Raw genomic sequence first — 13,414 nt, 5'->3', positions numbered from 1 at the left:
CTGTCTGTCTGTCTGTCTGTCTGTCTGTCTGTCTGTCTGTCTGTCTGTCTGTCTGTCTGTCTGTCTGTCTGTCTGTCTGTCTGTCTGTCTGTCTGTCTGTCTGTCTGTCTGTCTGTCTGTCTGTCTGTCTGTCTGTCTGTCTGTCTGTCTGTCTGTCTGTCTGTCTGTCTGTCTGTCTGTCTGTCTGTCTGTCTGTCTGTCTGTCTGTCTGTCTGTCTGTCTGTCTGTCTGTCTGTCTGTCTGTCTGTCTGTCTGTCTGTCTGTCTGTCTGTCTGTCTGTCTGTCTGTCTGTCTGTCTGTCTGTCTGTCTGTCTGTCTGTCTGTCTGTCTGTCTGTCTGTCTGTCTGTCTGTCTGTCTGTCTGTCTGTCTGTCTGTCTGTCTGTCTGTCTGTCTGTCTGTCTGTCTGTCTGTCTGTCTGTCTGTCTGTCTGTCTGTCTGTCTGTCTGTCTGTCTGTCTGTCTGTCTGTCTGTCTGTCTGTCTGTCTGTCTGTCTGTCTGTCTGTCTGTCTGTCTGTCTGTCTGTCTGTCTGTCTGCCTGTATATATTGGACGTATATATCTTAATAGCTCCCATAGGAACAATACGGTGATATCGGTCAAAATTTGACGTTTTCCAGGATATTTCAACGCTTCGTCGAGATTTTATTTATATAAAATCAAATTTTAACAGATTAGGAGAAATAATTATGTCCCTGGAAGCAAAGGGTTTACTCTTATTTTCTACAATGAATTTTGTCAAGGAATCAAATAACATCATAGATAACACCAGTTTACAAAAAAAAATCTATGAAATATACCATGAATGAAACCTTTGTTTTCCGGTAAGGTACGTTTTTCTGATTAAGAAAATGGCACTTAAAATTTTTTTTCTGGATACAATTTTTTTTAAGTGTAAAAAATGTTTTTGACCCATTTTTAATTTCTAACTTGAGTTGCACTCCAACTTTCTTATACACTGGATTGAGTTCAATTCAGTAGTTTAGAAGCTACACTTCGTCAAAGTTGTAAAAGTGAGAAAAAATGCTGGCATAAATGGCATCATTAAAAATACACGCCTAAAACCGAAATTAGTTTTATGACTTATACTTAAAGATACATCTTTCAGTCAACTAACAAGACCATCAACAAAAAAATCAATCAATAGTTCGATTTTATATCGATTTTTTACGTTGGGAAAAACGGGTATTACAGCTCTGTTAGAGCCCTGTTTTGTCAGTTAACAGCTGTAAACGGCAAAAAAAACACCGTTGTTTTCTTACCTTACCGGAAAACAAAGGTTTAATTCATGGTATATTTCATAGATTTTTATTTGTAAACTGGTGTAATATATCTGGTGACCTCGAAATGGACTTAAAACATAAATTTGATGCGATTTTAAAGATAAATCCCGACTATAATATAATTTTAAAAATTAACAATATTTTAAGTCTCGATTCTGAAGATATTACTGGACTGGAACCCGTCGCTAGTGAAAATATTATTAAATATAAATTTGCACCAATTACTTTATTCGACGTAGAAAGAAGCTTTTCAGCATACAAAATGGTTTTTGGAGAGAAACGTCAAAGTTTCTTAATTAATAACACAGGCCGACAAAATGTGACATGGGTCGGTGTCCAGGCCTGCCACCATTTTATTTCGATAAATGAGACTTTTCTTCATTTGTGAACAGCGTATAAAAATTAAATAAAAATATTTTCTTCTACAATGCAAAAAAATGTAAACTATATTTTTATTGAAAAGAACTTTGGTGTTTTCGGAATTGATCTATCTTTATCCTATAAAAATATGCAAATATGCAAGATCCGAGGTGTATAGATTATATTGAACGCGGCATATTTTTCCGAATTCGACCGTTTTACATATCTTTAACCTAAAAGCATATTTTGGAATATGTCAACCTTTTTTGACCTTTTTTACCTATTTTAACTGGAAATATATTCTTTCAAGTAGGCATGTAATAGGGAAAATCCAAATTGTAGCCATACAACAAAATATAAATAAATTACACTATGCAACACTCAAAATTTTTCTCGTTGGATGCTATATTTTTGAATTCGTTCCGAATTCCCAAATTAAACTGCATTTTCCTAAAAGTTCCCCGACGCGAGAATTCTTAGCACAAGGACCTCAAAGTTCGAAAAATGCTGAGATTTATCAACTTTCCGGAGGTATCACTGGCAAATGGATTCATGGTTTATTTTGATGTTAAAGATTTTTAAAAGATACACTCTTCTTCTTTCAAACCCCATAGTTAGAACAATTTTAGAAAACATAGAAAACAAATTGTAGAAAACATGGTCAAGAACATAGAAGCATACAGCTGTGGTCAAAAAAACAGAAGTGTTGACTCCCTGAGTTTGTAAAAGTTTATTGTTTTACCTTTTCTTATCAAATTAGTCTAACAGTACACATTTAATAAATACAGTATTACCAGGAGAAGAAAAATAATTATTAACCACGAATACTACTTTACTCTGACTCAACACTCCTTACATTGTTGCGGTAGTAAAAACTAACAAAGCAAAGACAAAAACAAAAATTTATAAGAATAACAAGCTTAAACTATACTCTAACCCCAGCAGCAACATAAAAGCATTGAACATTATATCATATATAAAAAAAACTCAACCTTTTTCCACCTCTTTTGACCTAAACAAAATAGGTCAAAATATGCTTGGCATTTTTCTTAACCTTTTTTGACCCAAAAAACCGCATATTTCCGATATGCCATTATTTTCTTAAAGCTTGTATTTTTATAAGTTTATTGAATTTTTTTTTTAGATTTTTCTGACCACAAATAAAAAAAAACCTAAAATCCGATGTATATTTATAAGCAACGACAGCAAACATTATTTTTAGCACGCAGCAGCCCTAGTAAAGTTTTTTCAGTTTTGCGCGGCTATTTCGAAAAAAATGATTTCTTTCACCTTAAGTTTTTTTGAAAGTACTAAAACTCTTCAGGCAGAAATCCATTCCGATATTTCCGTAGCACCCCCGTATATGAAAGTATTGTTGTTTTTTAATTTTACCTGTCCGTACATTTATTGTCAAGCTAAGAAAGTAAGCTACAGAAATATTTCAATTTTAATATATTTATAACTAGTTATTTATTTTCCATTTTTGACCAGTTTCAAATTCCAATTTGTTATTGACTGGACCTAAAATGCATTTCCCATAATATTTAGATGGATTTCTGAAGTATTTTTCTATACAGTCCTGAAAGTCATTAATAGTTACCGATAGCATTCGAGATCGGTAGTCCTCAAAACACTCCTGTGATAATTCATATAGCAAGTTATCAATTCCAATATTTCCAGGTGCTATGGTCGAGTCTAATTGCTGAAGCACACCAAGCTTTGCCTCAAAAAGAGATTGTTGATCTATAACACTTTTATCGGATCGTAGCCATTTATATGTTTTATCGAACGCGTCCAGCGTTTTGGATGAATGTGGATCTCGATAACTATAAAAGCTAAAAATGCCATCTGAGCTGATCCTGGCACCAGCACCATAAGCCCCATTCTGCTCGCGAACAACAGGCAGTAGATATTTAGCTGATACTACTTTCGCCAAAACTCGGAGTGTTGGATGGTCTTTGTGCAGATATGGAGCTGCGAAAAAGGCTTTGGCGCAATAATTAACTGGTATATTCATCGAGTATTGTTGACAACTAGGGTCAAAAAACTGTATATAACTACAAGTCTTGGTTTTTTTTAAGTCTGGCAATGTCTCCAAAAAATTTTCGTAATGTTTAATTGCCAATGGCATGTACGATTGTGTGCTGTTAATTGCCCCACGCATATTACTCTTGTTAAATACTTTCCTTCCAATCGAAGTTAACTTATCACGCATTTCTAGCGGATTAGTTATTCGTACATAGTTTTTCATAAAATTTATGTGACCTACGCCTGACAAAAGGTCCTTAAGTTTACCAGCATCACTAACTAATGAAGTCGCTCCCAAAATAGCATACAAATGACCCGAGCTTGCCACTCCTACCGAAATATTCGAAATATAGTTTTCAATAAGCATTTTAAGGCGGTCCAAATCGTTTAACATAAAGTTGTTTAATAACTCCTGGCACAAATGAAACATGCTCGAAACATTCTTTTCAAGTGCATGTGTGCTCATCAATACGCTCAGCCTGTAACTTTTGCCATCATTTACATCTTCAATTAAGTTAACCGAAAAATCTATACCACCGGTTTTGGAAAGAACGAGTTCATCGAACTGCCGATAATTATACTTTGTGGTGCCCATGGCACTTATAACATTGCAAAATAGGGGCACAAGCATTGTTTCTTCTTGTGTCAAATCCGTTATATTGAACAAGCACTTACAATAAGTAACATCGTTTGTCGAAGCTTTGCAAATCTGAGTCTGCACATTTTTGATATTTTGATAAAATACTTTTGGCCATTTTAGTGACTCAATCACATCTTTTAGCGTCAGACACGGTAAGACATCATTATTTGGTTTAGCCTTTTGAAATGCATCTAATATTAATCCATTCTCATATATTTGGTTTAAATTTTCTTTAGCAAGGTTTTTTACTTTTTGCCTTAACAATTCTTTTTCAGCCTTTCTGAAGTTCTCCTCATATAACTCATCTGGCGACATAGTCAGAGTTAGTCTATGATTGTTATTGACAAAATATTGCTCCATTTTGTCTTGGAAATAGTTATTGTTCTGACTTAAACTTGCCCGCAGCCGTGATATCATATCTGATACGCGAAGGTTGCTAACTACATCGCCTTCGTGATTCCACAAGGCTGTGGAATTAAGCAACAAAGTGATTCCGAAGTTGGGACTCTGGTGTTTTAATGACAACTCAAGGTTGTGCAACACGCTTTCGAGATGCTCTGACTGAAAGCCATCCCCGATAGCCTTGGAAATGGTTTTATCAAAAAGTTCGATGAATTTTGTAAAGTCTTCAACTTTAAGGTCTTGTAATCCAACGACGAAAGCTGTGTCCTTAGTGTCCGATGAATATCCCGTGCCTTGGTTGTAGCCACCCGAAAAGTTTGGTTCAATTAAGTTCTTGTAAAACGCAGAGTTGGGTCCACGAATTAGTACCTCAGACAGAACCTGTAAATCAAAACTCTCCTGTATATTGGTCGCATCACACATCAGCAGCGCGATAGCAATTTGGTTCTGCCTATCAATTGTCGCACCCATATTATCTAGTCGACTAGAAATGTGAACGTTACGGGGTTGTATCCATCGCTCTTGCTGAGGTATCCGACTGTACGAGTTGTCAATCCAATTTTGCTTTGATAAATACTCTTTATCGAGAAGTGCAAGCGTTTTGTTTGTATCAAATAATCCGTAAGAGTATATACGAGAGTTACTGGGATGATAATATTTTTTGTGGAAATCAACTAAATCAGGATGAGTTAATTTGGGTATCTCCAATGGATTGCCTCCAGACACATGACCATATGTATGGTCAGGAAAAACATTATTAAGAAGACTCTGACCAAAGATCTGTGCATTTTCCGAAAAGGCACCCTTCATTTCGTTATAAACCACTCCTTTAATCACAAGTGGTGAGTTTTGATCATTAATATCCTTGTGCTCTAGCCTCCAGCCCTCTTGAAGAAAATCCAAATATGCAAGATTTGGCCTGAGAAAGCAAATATTAAAATTTAATGAATTTGTAAATTTAATAAGATCTTACCTAAATACGGCATCCAAGTAAATCTGCTGCAAATTCCTAAAATCCATTTCATTCATGGTCGAAAAGGGATAAATCGTATAATCCGGACCAGTCATTGCATTCATAAAAGTCGCTACCGAACGGTTAAGCATTTTAAAAAAAGGATCCCTTACGGGAAATTTTTTTGATCCGCATAATGATAAGTGCTCTAGTATATGTGGAAGCCCAGTGGAATCAAAAGGTGTTGTACGGAAATTTATGGAAAATACGTTGTTAGCATCATTTCGGTCGATATGCCATAATTCTGTCCCAGTGCCCTCATGACGCAACGTATAGGACGTAAGCTCAAACTCAGAAATGTGCTCCACACGTTCGCATTGGAAGCCATGATAGACTTTTCCTTCTGTATACTTATATTCACGTTGATGTATTACGGGTGGCATAGTAACCACTTGTCTTCGGCAAATTAGTTTGGATGCAGACTTGATACTTGATGTTATAAATTGAGCCCGCACGAGCTGGGGATGCGAAGATCTCAGCATTTTTAACCGCGATAACATTGTTGTGTCTACAAATGATAATACACCATTAAACTAAACGATTAAAATAATCCTCGCAGTTACATCAGCCATATAGCAGTACAATAAATTAAAGAATATATATGTATGTAAAAAAAAAAAAACTATACATACATAAATACGTACAAATGTACTTTGAAAGTTGACAAGGTTTTCGAGTCCAAAACAAAATAAACAATATCAATATTACTTAACTTACCTGTATGTAAATATATATGTGCGCAATTACAAAAACAGATGCTATGAATGACAAATCCAATTTTGGTCGTTGGTGTGCCCGCTTCTTAATTTACTCTTTAAATACCGGCTAGACTTGTGATTTGTGTGTCAGTCCCAAGAACTATTATTACAATAACAAATTTGTTATTATATATTTTATAATTTACAATCTTAAGATGTAATTTATTCTAATAAAACATACTTTAAGACTCAGAATATTTTCTGCACTTTGTAAATACTAATATTAATTAAAAGTGAACTATGCACTCCTATAAAGTTTGGAAGTTGCTATAAATTACCAAACCACCATAAATTTGGGTTTGTTTACAAATATTTCATATTAATATTGGCTAGACAGAGGCGTATGTACATAGTACGAGCGGAGTGTGGGACACGGGAGGTTAGGCTCTCCCCCAGTCGGCAATATGTATGCATACTCGTTATAGGAAATGTTATAAAAGTTCATATACATATGTTATATATGCTATTTATTGTATTATTCTACAATAAAATAAAGATAACGCAAATTTTTGACAGTTTTGCCGAGTTGAAATCCCCCTTCCATAACTGCTCTTCAGTCAGCTTTTAGTGGATGGTGAATGTGCTATGAGGAAACACAAGTTTCACATTTGTAAAATAGGGGAAGAGGCTATAATTGGGAAATTTTTGGAGCGGCAAAATCTTACGAACCATCCGTTCAACGGATGGTGGATGGAGATCTGTGGGACGACTACTATAACACTCACTTAGTGTGGCAATGATATTAATTGCAATAGATATTGGCATTGTTCTTTTATGACCCATTCACATAAGGATTTTATTACACACTAGCAGGGTTGGTAGTGCGCAGCTTCGCCTGCGGAAATTAATATTGAAAATTAAGCATACCTTTACTTTTGCTACTTATTTTAAATTAAAAAAATTCCTCATTTTTAGCCTATAAGCCGAGAAAAGATTTTATCATAATTTTTTTTTTCCTCAAAACAACAGTAAATTGTCCTATGCCAACTACCTAAGAATATAAACAAGAAAATGGGTGTGTCAAGCCTACGAACGACAGAAGTGAAAAGTTAAAAGGCAACTGGAATTTAACTAGTTGCAAATGAAACACATATGATCCAAAAATATAGCCTAGAGTGTAAATGTCTTGGGAAATTTAACACTAATCAAATCAAACACTCGAGGTCCTCGGTTCAATCCCCAGTCTCTGTACATTTTTTTTTGTTTTTTGTTTGCTAGGTGATGCTTTAGTTTTATTTTAAACTTTGTTTAATCCGTCCGAGGCAATATATTTATGAAAAATCACTGTTTTTGAATTATGTCACATTTAAATTCATACACATTGTTAGGGCATTACAAAATGTGATGCGTGTGTCTACAAATCCAAAGGTCCCGTGTTCCAGTCCTAGAGAGGGCGTCTTGCCTCAAAAAAAGTAAGTTTGTTTTATTTCCATTTAATTATCATTTACTGTATTTGATTACATAATAATTATGAGATTCTTCTAAGGACCTCGCCTTTTAATTGGCTACTAAATTAGGAGAGCGTCAAGTACTAGTGAAATCCAATCACTTGATGGTTTACAGATTAATTTTTAGTTTTTTCGTGAAAATATTATTTTTTAGTGTAGTTTAACAGCTGTAACCGTAAATTGGTTAACAGTCACTAATGCAAAACTAGTAGCAAATGGACTAGTTGTTTCCGATGACAAGCATATGTAAAATGGACAAGTTCGTAACAAGAAAATGGACATAACTTGAACAAGTTAACTTTCCTGACCCAACTAGTATTTTACTGGTTCAAAACTGATTCCGTTTCCTGCAGGGTATATAGTTACAAAGGCATTGCGGCATGTAAGCACGGTCCATAAGCTTGTAGGAAATGGTGTTGTATTACTTTATTTAATTCCAGTTCCGTGTTTCGTCTATGAAAATGTTTGAAACAACAAAAGAAAATTAATATTGTGCCATATAAAAATCGGAGATAGTATTTACCTTTTAAATTTTTTATAAGTGGAGTATAGTTAAGTTTTCGGTTTGCCCAGAGTTTCACGCCAAGTAATTCCTTTTCCAAAGAAATCTCGAAACGAACTGACGCTCGAATTCAACCTACAAAGTGCGTAGGTAAAAGAGAAAAAAGGGTAGTTTTCAGGTATAAAGGGAGAGCCAAGAGCGGACTGTACCCTATAAACTAAAAAAAAATAAACCAAATTCCTTTCTATCTTCAATTTAACTTCCAGAAGTGAATTGAAAGATGTTTTTTCCCATTGATTTTGTTTTTTTAAAATGTGTTCTATCGTCTTTTTATCGACCAAAAGTGTCTCAGAAGTTACTTCTTCGCGATCGCAACTCTTTTTAGGTAGTCAAATGTGTTCTATCGCCATTCTATCGTCCAGAAGTGACTCAGAAGTTACTTCTTCGCGATTTGAACCCTTTTTATACCCTTGTAGAGGGTATTATAATTTCAGTCAGATGTTTGCAACGCAGTGAAGAAGACGTTTCCGACCACATAATGTATATATATTCTTGATCAGCACCAATAGCCGAGTCTATCTAGCCATGTCCGTCTGTCCGTCTGTCCGTCTGTCCGTTTCTATGCGAACTAGTCTCTCAGTTTTAAAGCTATCGCGATGAAACTTTCCCGAAAGTCTTCTTTCTATTGCAGGTAGTACATATGTCGGAGCCAGCCGGATCGGACCACTATATCTTAAGGCTCCCAAACAAATATAAGAAAATTCATTGTAACTTTGTAGAAAGTAGGCGTTTTGATTCTTGACTACTTAAAAACAAAATTGAAATAAATCGAAACGCTGAATCTGGAATCCCTGGAACTGCACCGAGTGAGTATTCTTTTATCTACAAGGGTATATAAGCTTCGGCTGGCCGAAGGTAGCTTCCTTTCTTGTTGTTTTTGTAAAACGTGTTCTATCGTCTTTCTGTCACCTAGAAGTGCCTTAGAAGTTATTTCTCCACGATCGTGACCCTTGTTGTTTTTGTAAAATGTGTTCTATCGTATTTCTATCCTCCAGAAGTGCCTCAGAAGTGACTTCTTTGTGATAGATGTATATCACTAGTTTACAGCCGAAATGCTCCCCAGCAATTGATGGCAAATTCTGTTAGTTTTAGACCCCTAGATCACGAAAATAGCACTAATTTTTTTTTCGATGGCACAGTTTTTTTTTAAAGATTTTTTAAAGTTTGAAATGTTAAATTTCGGACTTTTTTCGAATTTCTTCTTATATCTCGGCAGATATCCACTTGGTTGAGCCAGTTTTAGTTTTATTTTAAAGTCAATAGATCAGAGCTTAACTTTGCCATACAGATTAATATGATTGGATGAGTAATGGCAGCGCAGAGGCTTGACAAAGATGAAAAATGTGTTTTTTGGTCGTCTGTAAGTCGGCTGTATATATCGTAAAAACTCGAAATAAATCCGTTGAAAAATCATAATGGGTACAAACTTAAAGTTTACATCCTACCGAATAGAACAAGCTGGATATGGCCCAAATCCATGGAAAACTGGATTTATGGTGGATTTTTAAAGTTCGGATTTTTCCACTTTTTTCGGTTGACAGAGTCCAAATTTAAGATTTATCATAGGCGGCGACATGTAAACAAAAATAATTGGTGTTGGCAGCCGGGTCACTAAATAGCTAAATCAGATATTTAAAAGCTAGAAAATTATTAAAGTGAATTTAATTTTTGAAATTAAGGTTACTTTTTTCATAAGAATGAACTATCCAAATGGATAGTACTTAATTAAAAATACTCACAGTCATAACGCAAGCAATTTTATATTTTTAAAGGAATTTTCAGAAATTAAATTTATTTTATAATTTTCTAGCTTTTAAATTTAGCTATTTTTTGATCCGGCTGCCGTCACCACTCATTTTTGTTTACATGACGCCGCCTATGATAAATCTTAAATTTGGACTCTGTCAACCGAAAAAAGTGGAAAAATCCGAACTTTAAAAATCCACCATAAATCCAGTTTTCCATGGATTTGGGCCATATCCAGCTTGTTCTATTCGGTAGGATGTACACTTTAAGTTTGTACCCATTATGATTTTTCAACGGATTTATTTCGAGATTTTACGATATATACAGCCGACTTACAGACGACCAAAAAACACATTTTTCATCTTTGTCAAGCTTCTGCGCTGCCATTACTCATCCAATCATATTGATCTGTATGGCAAAGTTAAGCTCTGATCTATTGACTTTAAAATAAAACTAAAACTGGCTCAACCAAGTGGATATCTGCCGAGATATAAGAAGAAATTCGAAAAAAGTCCGAAATTTAACATTTCGATCTTTAAAAAATCTTAAAAAAAAAAACTGTGCCATCGAAAAAAAAATAATTGCTATTTTTGTGATCTAGGGGTCCAACACTAACAGAATTTGCCATCAATTGCTGGGGAGCACACCAAGAATATTATTTTGTAAACTAGTGTATTTTGTTTTGTAGAAGGGGTTCTATCGTCTTTCTATCGCCTAGATGTGTCTTAAAAGTTACTTCTCTACGATCGCGACCCTTTTTGTTTTTGTAAAATGTGTTCTATCGTATTTTAATCGTCCAGAAGTGACTTCTTCGCGATAGATGTATATTTTGTTTTTAGGGGGATTCCCTAAACTGTTGAATTGCTGAATTGTTGAATTTTGGTCAGCTGTTAATCAGCTGTTCCATACAAAGTCAACTTTCCGAAATTTCAGCAATTCAACAGCCTCGGGGCTGATGAAAATTTTATTGAATTGCTGAAAAGCCAGAGTTGTCACCTTTTTTTAAAGGTCGTGGCAACTCTGTAACATTTTAGTATCACCAGTACGAATTATTTATTTTAAAATCAATTTAGAAAGCATATGTGTGGTTCTATTTACCTTGGTAACACTTTTAGACAGTAATAGACTCTTCCCATAGAGTCCATCCGTTTGAAACGGTTGGGATTTTTGACGAATGTGAAACTCGTGTTCCCACAGAACTCTATCCACCATCTACCATCCAATAACAGCTGACTGAAGAGCAGTTGCTCAGCTCAACATTAACGAAGGGGGATTTCAACTCGCGAAAACTGTCGTAAAATTGCGTTCTCCTAATTTTATTGTAAAATAATACAATAAATAGGTTAAGAAAATAGTTTAAAAACATATCTGAACGTTTATAACATATTCTTTAACGAGTATGCATACATATTGCTGACTGGGGGAAGCCTAACCTCCCGTACCCCACACTCCGCTCTTACTACGCCTCTGCCTAGCCAATATTAATATGGCAAATTTGTAAACAACCCCAAATTTCTGCTGTTCTGGTAATTTATAGCAACTTTGGAACTTAATAGGAGTACATAGTACACTTTTTATTAATATTAGTTATTCTTTAGGTAGCGCAGAGCGTATTCTGAGCCTTTGCTACAAATATTGATGTTTTCGTACGCAGAAATGCAAATGCAAATGCTTTTTCGCTCATAACTAACTATAAATACTTCAACAATAGCCAAAAAACAATGAGCTCATGCATTATTAAATATTTTCCCGCCAACGATTCTATTTGTTCCCGCAGTCATCGCTCCATTTTTCACAGTCAAGAGGAAGAATTCAGAGTTGCACCCAAAAAACATCGCCTAACTATCGAAAAAAGAGCCTGTCAAAGTCCGTCAAAATTGGATGGCGGACTAACTCTGAAATTTTCGGAACGGCAAAACCTTACGGACCATCCGTTCAACGGATGGTGGTAGGTGGAAGGAGCTCTGTGGGAAGACCCTATAAATGTGATCAAATATTTTAATCGTCTTACCGTGGCTTTTCTCTATAATTTTATTGAATCCCACATTCACTCTTAATATTATTTGTAAAAATTTTGAGTAAAATAAAATAAAATCATCAATAAATATTATGATTATACACATTATGATAATAGATATTTAGTGAAATTTGTTTGGTTTCTACGAATTTTAAAATTAAAACTAAATGTGAGAACAAGTCTTTTGGTTTTGGTGTAAATCATAGGATTTTTGAATATTATAAGTTGGTGATTTCTTTGTTAAAAAATATTATAATCGTAGTGCCACAGAAATCACACAGCGCATAAGTGCCTGATAGTGATGCTACTCAGAAACCCACCCCCATTTAACGCTCAGAAATTATCTATTCACACACCGCCGCCTGCAATAAGGAACACGATTTCAAGAAAACAAAACCCAACTTCCCTAACAAAAGCTAGAAAGTTCGGATTACCCACACATATTATTGCGCTGCGTAGGAGCGCAAGTTTGATTCAGCCGAGGGCTACGCCCCCTCTAACGCCCATAATCGCCCACTAACGATTTTAAAATGTGTCTTTAATGATTTCGGAAAAGTAAAAATTCAGTTTTATTGTCTTTATCAATACATACCTAAAAGTTTTTCAAATAGGACAATTCGTTAAAAATTTATGCTCGTAACGCGTATTTGATAGTTAGGGCACCCGACTATAGCGTTCTATCATGTGTTTTTATGAGGGTACTCCCTAAACTGTTAAATTGCTGAATTGTTGAATTTTGGTCAGCTGTTAATTAGCTGTTCAATACAAAAATCAACTTTCAGAAATTTCAGCAATTCAACAACCTTGAGGCTGTTAAAATTTTTTTTGAATCGGTGAAAACCAGAGTTGTCACCGTTTTTATTAAAAGTCATGGAAACTCTGTAACATTTTAGTATCACCAGTACGCATCATGTATTTCAAAATCAACTAAAAAAGTATATTTGTGGTTATTATTACTTTAATAACAATTTTAGGCAGTACCTAGCAATAATAAATCAAGTTTTACAAGCTTTAAGTTCCGTGAAACTTTTCAACAAATAACAGCTGTTTGAAAATTCAACAGAAACCATTTTGGGTCGTTCCCTTAATTGCTGAAATTTTCTTTTGAATTTTCATCAATTCAGCAGATCAACAGTTAAGGGAATACCCTGTATGGGTTGT

At 35.0% G+C, this 13,414-nt stretch overlaps 1 protein-coding gene and 1 long non-coding RNA gene across 4 annotated transcripts; both read right to left on the bottom strand.

Moving 5' to 3' along the window:
• Positions 1 to 1,247: 1,247 nt before the first annotated feature.
• Positions 1,248 to 6,315, bottom strand: LOC138912686 (presequence protease, mitochondrial). The gene is made up of 2 exons (XM_070213938.1): positions 5,684 to 6,315; positions 1,248 to 5,629 (listed from the first exon to the last, which is right to left on the bottom strand). The coding sequence occupies exons 1-2, from the start codon at positions 6,220 to 6,222 to the stop codon at positions 3,103 to 3,105; spliced, it is 3,066 nt and encodes a 1,021-aa protein (XP_070070039.1). The 5' UTR covers positions 6,223 to 6,315; the 3' UTR covers positions 1,248 to 3,102.
• A 1,618-nt stretch (positions 6,316 to 7,933) lies between these two features.
• Positions 7,934 to 11,162, bottom strand: LOC138912400 (uncharacterized). Of its 3 annotated transcripts, none has more exons than XR_011417933.1 (3): positions 10,973 to 11,162; positions 8,452 to 8,565; positions 7,934 to 8,381 (listed from the first exon to the last, which is right to left on the bottom strand). It is a non-coding gene; the product is annotated as an uncharacterized lncRNA (long non-coding RNA). The 3 variants fall into 3 exon arrangements; XR_011417932.1 differs by lacking the exon at positions 10,973 to 11,162 and adding an exon at positions 9,936 to 10,767; XR_011417934.1 differs by lacking the exon at positions 10,973 to 11,162 and adding an exon at positions 8,640 to 8,882.
• Positions 11,163 to 13,414: the final 2,252 nt, after the last annotated feature.

The sequence above is a fragment of the Drosophila takahashii genome, chromosome 2R (genome assembly GCF_030179915.1).
Source record: "Drosophila takahashii strain IR98-3 E-12201 chromosome 2R, DtakHiC1v2, whole genome shotgun sequence".
NCBI classification, from domain to species: domain Eukaryota; kingdom Metazoa; phylum Arthropoda; class Insecta; order Diptera; family Drosophilidae; genus Drosophila; species Drosophila takahashii.
Note: the sequence above shows the minus strand (reverse complement) of the source record. Positions and strands in the feature narration are given on the sequence as shown.